The 10854-nt window shown below is 37.6% G+C and overlaps 1 protein-coding gene across 1 annotated transcript; it reads right to left on the bottom strand.

The window, feature by feature from the left end:
- Positions 1–621: 621 nt before the first annotated feature.
- On the bottom strand, positions 622–7793 carry LOC139726220 (L-asparaginase-like). The gene is made up of 7 exons (XM_071637287.1): positions 7718–7793; positions 7027–7132; positions 5943–6276; positions 5347–5473; positions 4400–4512; positions 2581–2766; positions 622–819 (listed from the first exon to the last, which is right to left on the bottom strand). Exons 1-7 carry the CDS (start codon positions 7791–7793, stop codon positions 622–624), a joined length of 1140 nt encoding a protein of 379 aa, XP_071493388.1.
- Positions 7794–10854: the final 3061 nt, after the last annotated feature.

Here is a 10854-nt window from a genome sequence, read left to right as displayed (position 1 = left end):
GCGCTAATCCTCGGTCCGATCTTGGCCAAACTTGCAGGAAGCATAAGTAGGCCTACACCTGGTAAATCCCCATTAAGGATATTTGTGGGGGAATGTCATACCGAGGTGCCACCGCATGTACCAATGCAGCCAAGGTAGGAAAAGTAAGAAATCAATATAGCGCCCTCTATCGGATGTCTGATTATTGCAGCTGACGAAGATAAGAAGTTGACCTTTGCCCCCTGTGACCTTGACCTTTCCAAAAATGAACCCCTCAAGGGAAATTTCGCAGTCAATCTGCATCCACCCACTAAGTTTGATGGAGATCGGACCAAGGACCTGGGAGGAGTAGAGGAACAAACAGCCAGACAGACAAACGGGCAGACAGACAGTCAAACGTTGCTCGAATTATAGTATGATTCATCTCTCACACGTTGCCAGTGCAGTTAAAATGGCTGAAAGGATAGCGAGCAAAATGAGAATGATCATGTGAAAAAAAAAACAAAACCCAAAACAAAGTAGGATTCATCATCATTAAAGGATATTTACGTAGAAGACGATTTTAAACCCTTGGAGGATGGTCTGATTTTGCTACATCACGTATTTTCCATAAACATTTGCCCGAGTATACTCAAGAATCGTCTAGAAGTTCAAGTTGCGCACGCGATTTTCAAGTTGCTCCATGTCATACTGGTTGTGCATCTCTGACATCTCTCCCCGCAGATCACGTGTGAGTAGGCGATCCATGTCTGTTGCGTTTGAAATGACGTAATTAAGTTTGGTGAGCGCCGCCTCTGGGGTGATATCGGAGAGGGGGATTACCCCGGCTCTTAGCACAGCCTTGGTAAACAAAGATGAATAACAAACAATTTGGCAAACTAATAACGGGGAAGGAAAACTTGCATGTGCTTCACCTCTGAGAACATGCAGTGGCGATAACTATGGAATTCTTATCATGTTTATAACATTCAAAACGTTATTTTATTGAAATTAGGGTAGAGATCTAGACTTTGTGCGATGTTGAAATCGGGTTCCAAGCATTTCCTTCAAAATACGAGTATGGTTTAAGAACCAACATGTAAGAAAATCAGTTTTTGAGACGCCATATCATGTACATTGAAAACAACATTTCGGGTAAAATTTTACAGCGAAAATTGAAAACATGCGCGCACACGCACACGCACACATACACGCACACTCGCACACAAATCCCGCTTTTGAGTGTAAAATAAAGGACATGGCGGACACTGACAAGTCCGTTTTCCCACCCGGCATGTAGTATACTTTTAGTAAGTCATAATGACGTGGTCATCCCCTTTTTGTATTATTTCGTGACGGATCTAATAAATGCCGTAATTGTGTATAGGTGATATTTGCGTTATTTTTTTTTTCCACAGAGTGAGCGACTAAAACGATCTAAGAGTTTTCAACTTCAAAGATTTAATTATTTCAAAATTCTATGGAATATGTGCTATGGGTTTCAGATGAGACACGTATTTGTATGAAGGTCGGAACAAAATTACTGCTTAACGTAAGAACTGAATAAAAGAGCAAAACTAGATCTTTGCTTGTTTTTGTTTTGACGTTTGATTCAAAATCATTTGAAATGATTACTCTTACAACAAGCACGTGACCAGTGCACTTATGAAAATGTAATAACCGTTCATCTTTGTAACTTTGATTCACACCAAATTCGATTATGTATACTGTTAATGCACACGCCATCAAACAAACTGTGTTATCAAGAACTTTGATTATTTGAGAAATTATATGCCTCCATGACTCTCGTGCAATAAGATATTTCATTTTGTAGTTTTACAGTGTCTCCCTCGCTCAGGCAACATAACATTTGAGAAAAAAACACATCAGGTGTGTGTTTTTTTTCGATCTCCAGACCCAGGGAGGTGATTTTCCTACCTGATCTTATCCTATAATCCTCTGCCTATTCCTGACTTTATTATTAGAAAGGTGGAATTTACCCCAAATATCAGGTAAGTGGATTGAGTGAAAGCAGCAACTCTAGTAGAACATATCAGTGAGTTTGAGGAATATCGGACAATCCGCTCAAAAGTTGTGATTTTTTATTTTTCATTTTGGGAAAAGACTACCGGATCACAAGAATACAGATCATATACTACCATTATGAAAGAAAACCTTAAGAAAATACTAAACAATTTCATTTCATAATTATTAGAAGTACACATTCCTTGCCAGTGGACTTGTTACTGATAGAGATGTGTTAAGGGTAATGATAATTATTCTCTCTTCTGTCGCAAAAATGTGAGTCTAGCACTCTTTCATTATAATTATGGTAGAAAAGTACATAATTATGTAAAATAATGAATTGTTTTTATAATTTCTTTACTTTGAAATGCATTATGTGATGCTATGACCTTTGGTAGTATTCTGATCCATCAGTGGTTTAGTAAAAAAAAAAAAAAAAAAAAAAAAAAAAAAAAAAACTTCCAAAATATAAAAGTCATGAACGGATTGTCCGATTTTCCTGAAACTTTCAGTTATGTATTTTACTAATGGCATTGCTCCATTCACTCAATCGACATGCATTTTAGGATTTCATTTTCCTTTAAAAACAACACTCACTTCTCCCGTTTCGTAAGACGCTTCGACTTTTCCGTGAGGAACCTGGGTGCAGTTTACAATTAGTTTGCCGCCCTCTACGGCATTCTGAATCTCGCTCAAGATGTCTTGGCGATTTGATGGCACGTTTCCCGCGCCGAAAGTCATCAGCACCACGCCCTTGATGTCACCACGGAGATTCGCCCTCACCTAAAAAATCAAGGTTGAATTATGTAAGACCGCGAATCAGTTGTATATGGACGTTAATTAAACAATCAATTCTATATCATTTTCGAAGTTGAATAAACCGTTGACTGGATTGACCCTTCCATTGCGATTAAGGGTGGAGTCAGTCTGTCACGAAATGAACAGAAAATGACAGTACGGATCTTTGATTACATTAATATCGCGCAAGGTTGTCTCAGAGCTTGGTCAAAAGATTATCAACAACCTGTAACTGTTTATGTGCCATGGTGTAAACCCTCTGTGTGCGACATCATTCTGAGAATGCAACGCAGTCATGCTTTGGGAATACGTTTTTTTTTTTTTTTTTTTTTTTCAAATCAATGTAACTTTTATGGATTTTAGTTACCTTGAACATGTAAGGAGCAAAGATGAACAGAAAGTGCCAAACTTTAATGTATAAATACTATGGTAAATCTATAAGTGCTTGTCTTTCAAATGACCAAGAGCTACATTTTTGTAGAGACACTATTTTGCACACGAAACAATTATTCATACTAAGAATTCACTCACGAATCCAGTAGGAAACATCCCTTCATAGTCAATCACCACACAACATGCAAGATACATGCGATAGGAAAACACGCAAAAAGATCGTCAAAAACGCACATAGTTCTTATGCTATACATTCCAAATGTGTACATCTTCGTAAAATAAAAACAAAAACAGACATTTTACCTCATTTCAGAACATTGCTCTTACCAGAAACTGTCTTCAGAATAATCCACCTGTTACAGGTCATTGTTTCTTCGTTTCCGTTTGACAACAATTATTTATGTTATTCCTTATCGCTCAATTCAGTTTTGTCCTCTGATTGCATTGGTTTGATGTATGTCTCCCAATGGGAAAACTTGCAGAGATTTTAAATACTAGATCCCGTTTAATACTAATACACCGTGACACGCGTAAGTCCTCTGCGCACAATTAACTTGTGAGCAGGGGAAACACGTGTCACTGATTATCGGTATTAAACCGACTACTGTAGTCCTTGCGTTGTTTGCAAGGCTCCGTTAATTGCCAACTATTGCCCCAAAACCTAAAATGTCGACTAGGAAGAAATTTTATACACAGAGATTCTTGCCGAGGTGTCAGTGTTAAGGGTAATTTTTATATACCATCTATTGCCTCAAAGTCTTAGCGTCGTAGGTGATTAGGCGACTATCACCTCAAACTCACCTTATCAAGTATGGTGCTATGCACATTATACTCCCAGCTATTGCCCCAACTTCACTTTGTCAACGGGAATGTAACATGTATTACACGAGGCTTGCCGTATCGAGGATGACGTCCAGCTATATGTAGAATTTTGTCTTAAGAAAGTCACCACCGTACCACGGATAAAGTTATGGACATGATAATAATGCATTTTACATGTACATTATTAATGGGGAAAAATCTGTATATTATACAAACTATTTCCGGCAACTCACCGTGTCGAATGCCATGTATTATCTAATGCCCCAAACTCACCGGGTCGATGGTCATGTTATAGACTTTTGCTTCAAACTCATCCTGCCGAGGGTCGTGTTATTAACAGATTGTTGCCCCATACTTACCGTGGCGAAGGTCGTGTTTATACCAAACAATGCCCCAAACTCACCGTGTCGACGGTGATGGTGGGATACATCCAAAGGAGGGTGACTTTGGCAGTCATGTTCGCCTTTATACTGAACTCTCTACCAGGAACAGGTTGACGAACATCATTCCAGTTCACTAACATGATGGGATGAACGAATTTAATGTCACATTTGGATAAAACAATAGAAGATAAAGGACGCTGCTTATAAAGAAGCCATTTTTTATTACTGAAGTAGCCTGGATTTTCCATGAACTGTCTGAGTGTACCTTCTGAAATATATATACATATATATTTTTTTTTTTGTAATTGATTTTATTTTATTTGAATTTAGTTTGACATCACACAATATTTTGCAATGACACAAATACAAACAATGAGTTCGTGTAAATCCATTCACACATAAACAGAAACCTATACAAATTTTGTATTGAACAGTTTTACAAAACAAAGTTAGACGTAAGTTTTTCAGTACAAAATTGACCTTGATCAGCTGATTAAGCTCAAAAACTTCTGCTTCATCGTTGAAAATAGACGATGAACGAGCACCATGATACGAAAGCGTGCAGAATTTAAATCTAGAATCTAATACAGCATTCATTTCATTTGATCGAACAAAGTCTTTACTATTTTGTGTTTATTTTTATAGACTTCAGATCTATTCCAAAGATATTATTTTTTTAAGAATCAGGTTCAAAAGTAGAAAAAATAGTATAATGATTCATAAGAGTAGATAGATAACAATTGATATGAGTGAAAAAAATATATATTTTCAACATACCCCTTTTTCTCAATGAGGCCTGAATACCATTACGTTTTTGTTTTGATTTTATGTTTTTTATGTTTTTATTTTTTTTTTAAAGCGCACACAAAACCACCATCCTCCCATATTATGATTATACTTGTAGTAACTTTGCGCAACAAGCTCAAGTGGATGCCGTTGGTCTAACTTGAAGGGCCCGGTGAGTCACCTTCGATGTTGTCTTCCAAGGTGGCGAGTGGTTTGAAGTTCGGGGAGTCGAAGGCATCCAATTTGGAGCAGGACATTTTCATGCTTCTATTGCCACGGATCAGCTTGTTGTTGAAAAATATACAGACCTGAAAGATAAAGGGCGTATCGGGGATTGGGTGCAGATGAGGGGAAAAAAAGTCCTATACTCTCCTTGTTGGGTGATGGGGCGTTGAATTAATTATACAAAATGTAATGTTATACCTTTATCATTTCCAACATAGGCTGCCTTGATGGGGGGGGGGGGGGGGGGGGGAGGTGTACTATTGTAACTGTACAGGCTGAAATCTTCGGGCGATAATTATGATGTAATTTAATATTACAGAAGAACATTAAAATACAAGATCAACTGTTCACCGAGTGTATATAATCAGGTGGTGGAACTACTGTTTATCTTTATGTTTTCCTTTATCATCTTAATCTAATACTTTGTTTGCAAAAATAGTGAATATTACTTATATAGTGAGGTTTTTTTTTTTCGTATTTGGTGTTAAAATGAAAATGTTCTTTATTGTATTCCGTATCAAAGAGAACGACCACTTTTCATTATCGCCTTACTTCAGCAATCACCCTGCCATCATCGTGCCGAGTACTGGCCATGGCAAGGGCGCCCAGCATGTTGTTCTCCCCATCGCTGCGGAACTCGGCTATAGGAATCTGCGCGCCCGTGATGACAACGGGCTTGGCGAGGTTATCCAGCATGAAGGAGAGAGCCGATGCCGTGTAGGTCATCGTGTCCGTGCCGTGTAGGATCACAAACCCATCGAAGACGGTGTAGTATCGTCGGATATCCTTTGCCATGTGCTTCCAGTCTTCGGCGTTGATATTACTGGAGTCCTTGATAGTCTCCCACTCCAAAATGCTGTAGCGGATGTGGCTGCCCTCTCGGTTTCTATGGATACCGTCACCATGGCGAAGGGTTTAAGCATGATGACTTTGACTCCAAAACACTCTGACTAGGCACTGTTAGTTAACATCATTGACATCCTACGCTAAACAAGTACTAAATGATACCAGATTCTGGTAATTCAATTCAATTAAATTCAATTCAAAGGTTTTATTTTCACTTCTTTCAACAGAATGTACAAAAAAAAAATATAGATTCGACATGCGTTTGAAGGAATGATACATAGGTAGGAAAGAATAATATTTGTCAATAATCATTACAAAATTAGGCATTTTTCATACAGACATATTTATACATTTTGCGAAAAAAGTGGAGGTACCCACTCAAAAGACTATGCTTGTACAACGTAATGATATGCTATTAATGACAAGTTTTGTTTTATGTTTGTACCATCCCATCCTTTCAGTGTTAGTATCATAAACGCTTTTGACCGATGCAATTATTTCCGGCAAAATACATTACATCAAAGTAGAATATTTTACTTCACTCTAATTGTTTAATAGTTATCGTAGGCTGCAATGTCTCCGAAAGAGTGCGCGTATTAGGGGGAGGAATGGGATTACTTTTATAATTAGCTTATTAAGTGAAGTCAAGTATTTATCAAATACATGGGTGCAGATTTGTATTAGTTATAGTTCATTTATTGTCTTGTACAAGATCGAATGATATCGGCCTTTTGTGTGATAACATTGAGGTCCTGTCCAATGTGTTCGTTTACGTAATGAAGGTAATTACGTGAGATCGAAGGTACTGAGGCTCTGGATGCTGGCCGTTTGCCTGCCGTAGACTGTCGGCGTGTTCCTAATGAAGTCAGGCAAATAGTCTTTCACGGGTATGTAGACTGTTGGCATGAATATGATGAAGAAGAAATATTCATTATCCAAATGCATTATTTTGTGAAACTGCATTTCCCACATACACATACACGCACGCGCGCGCGCGCGCGCGCGCACACACACACACACACACACACACACACACAAGTTTCAAGTTCAAGTTTGTATAACATTTATTTTCCATCTTTTTTCATGTAGGAAATCACATGCATTAAATTATTGTACAGGAAGGCAGACACACACACGAATATGCATATTATAGCTATGTATTTTGAATGAATCATCTTCGTACATTAGAAAGAAGATTTCATTCAGCGTAGACGCCTTTCCAGTTTACCCCAACGTAATGTCGTTTACGTTTTCACTGTTCCATGCACATAATTATCTTTAATTAGGAACAAAGACCGACATGGGATGCTAATGCATAATTGATTCAAACTTTTGTTATCATTATTCTTTTACTTGACGGGATCTTATTACTGTTCAAACAACTGATGAATCGACAGTTTGATACAGAGTGGCGTAGCTAAACAGAGATCATGAAGAAGGGTGAATAGGGAGGTGGAAAAGCATGTTTCCTACTGACTTACCGTTGTTCACTTTCTTAACGCCAACAGTTCCTCCTGTGTAGATTACAAGAATCTTAGGAGTTGCTTTGTTTTCCATGGTTATGGTGTTCACTGTGCAATCTTTCAAATCATACCAGGTAAATTTGCTGTACAAAAGAAATAAAAAAAGTCAAACATACATGCCATATGAAATACAATGAGGGTGCTTTCTCTGCTGAATATCTCGCACTCAAGTAAACTCTTTTACTCTTTTTTTTTCACATAAAACACCATGAAAACAACACCTCAGTATTCAAAATTGGTATGCTTAACGATTGCTGCTGAGATGTACGTCAATTAGGAAAGTTCGTAACACCAACACACATACACACACACACACTCTCTCTCTCTCTCTCTCTCTCTCTTTCAAAAACCGAACATTTCAAATAAAAACTTTACTTGTCAGTGACTGGTTCCGTCTCTTGCTTTAACACCTACAAGGATTTGTGTACAGGAAAATTATTCTTAAAATTTTTAAAAAACCCTTTCTTTATTCTAAAGAATGCAGTATCGCTTATCTTTAATAGACATGTCTCGTGATATTGTATAAATTTTTCTCCTTCGGAGGTTCCTTTTAATGTATCTTCAAAATATCTGAAAGGCGGGTTAATCAAATAAAGGGTTACTAAAATGCAAATAACAATGGTAACAATCAAAACCTATGTCATGCGGTCATTGTTAGCTTCCACATCAGAACTGATCATTATCATTAAACACGAGGGCTAATTATCAAAGAGGAATTTAATATTTTTTTCTTTTTTTTTAGAAAAAAATCATTGAACATTTATACAAATACGAAAGGTGGTCCGTGATGTACACGGATCACTTAACAATGCCAGGATACAGACGGTGACCCGGACCACTGGCAAAAGTGCTTCTCATGTCATCATAAGCTGTTTCTTAAATACTAATCTATATACATTCGCAAGGTTTTGAATTAAAAGCGAACATACAGACAGACACACGGTGAAAACATTACCCCATATAATGGAGGAAAAAAGTAAGTTATACACACATAACGCTCACACAAACATACCAAGGTCTCACCTATAGGTGAAGTGAATAAAGACCCTATAAATATGTCAACACAAATCATCAGACTATTTTGATTATGTAACACCCCTTTCTTCCGTCACATACATTAACTACTTGAAATTCATCAGAAAGAGAGAAAAAACAATAATAATCTATTTGTATCTTGTAACATTACAATATCCTAAGGCCATCAGAACCTTACCCGAATAGTCTCAGCTGAATTTGGAATTGGAGGTTTCTGGACACTTTCAGGACCAAGATTTCGTTTCAGAGTCAGAATATAGCAGAAATGAGGAAGTGACTCGATTTCAAAATTGGCGTCCATAATCTCTGCAGTTTTGATATCCCGACCGAAAACAGACATGTATATTAAGTTCTTAACGAGATGATCTTCTTTCCCATTGGTCACTGTATAACGGACTGCGAACTCCAATCAAGAACGGGATTCGATCTCGTGACAGACGACACGGTTGATAGGCAGAATCGAGGGGGGAGGCGATAGATATTGCCTGAACAAAGATACAGACTGAAATATTTGCCACACCTGACCCTAATTCAAGCAAGATAACGTTTGATAAAGAAGTCGTTATTCAATGAAACAATCCATGTACTGAAATCTTTATGAGTGCGACATATGCAGGCGAGGAGGTTTATATCATCTATCTCATACCTCATATCTACAATCCTCTCATCTGATTGGTTAAAAGGGGAGTCATGAAAATAGCTGCGCCCTATTTTTATGCCTCCGCCACGAAGTGGTGCCGGAGGCATTATGTTTTCGGGTTGTCCGTCCGTCCGTCCTTCCGTCCGTCCGTAATGAATTTTGTGGACAAGGTAACTATCAAAACCTGTTGAGGTATCCTAATGGAACTTGGCATGTATGTGTATTAGGGGGTGAAGTTGTGCCTATCAACTTTTGGGTGCACATGCTCAAGGTCAAAGGTCAAGGTCAAGGTCAAATAGATAAAATTTCACTATTTCCACCATATCTATTGAATGCCTGAAGATATTTTCTTGAAACTTAGTGTATACATGTATTGCCCAATTAAGATTCTCTGGTGAAAGTTTGAGTCATGAGGTCAAAGGTCAAAGGTCAAAAGGTCAGGGTCAAATACATACAATTTCACTATTTCCACCATATCTATTGAATGCCTGAACGATTTCTCGAAACTTAGTGTATACATGTATTACCCAATTAAGATTCTCTGGTGAAAGTTTGGGTCATGAGGTCAAAGGTCAAAGGTCAAAAGGTCAGGGTCAAATACATAAAATTTCACTATTTCCACCATATCCATTGAATGCCAGAAGATATTTTCTTGAAACTTAGTGTAGACATGTATTACCCAATTAAGATTCTCTGGTGAAAGTTTGGGTCATGAGGTCAAAGTTCAAAGGTCAAAAGGTCAAGTAAAAATATTAAAACTTCTTTTTTTTTCTCCGTACCTTGGAAAATTGTTCAAGGTATCTTATGAAACATAGTGTATACATGTACTGACTGGAAGTGATTATCTAGAGAATGTAGGGTTCATGGGGTCAAAGGTCAGGGGTCAAAGGTCAAGTGCAACACTTCAAAATTTTACTATTTCCCTCATATTTATGCAATGCCAGCAGGGTTATTTTTTTACACTTGGTGTATGCATGTGTAACCTAATAGAAATTCTCTGGAAAGTTTTTTTTTCTTCTTTTTTTGCCCAAAAGGTCAAAGATCAAGTGAAAGTGCTGAACTAACTTTTTCCTCCATATCTCGGAAGTGGTTCAAGTTATCTTGAGACTTAGTACATATTATGCATGTTCTACCTGAAAGTGATTATCTTATGAATTTTAGGGTCAAGGGCCAGATGAAAATGGTAACAATTTACTATTCAATTCAGAAATTGCACTTTTTCTCCACACCTGTACCGTGAAAATTACTCAATGCCTAAATGTATGAATAGGTCAAAGTCAAGTTAAAGTCCTTAAATCCCTAGATACATGCTCTCCTATTCATCCAATTAAACCTAGGTCAAGGAAGGTGAACATTCAACACATTTGTGACAAACTTGTCATTTCAATATTTTGCCAATTTTGTGAAAATGTAATCACAC

This window comes from Diadema antillarum, unplaced genomic scaffold (assembly GCF_040938485.1).
Source record: "Diadema antillarum isolate AM-2024a unplaced genomic scaffold, OU_Dant_1.0 seq00000081_RagTag, whole genome shotgun sequence".
Lineage (NCBI taxonomy): Eukaryota > Metazoa > Echinodermata > Echinoidea > Diadematoida > Diadematidae > Diadema > Diadema antillarum.
The sequence above is the reverse complement of the archived record's forward strand: the minus strand, read 5'-3'. Positions and strand labels throughout refer to the sequence as shown.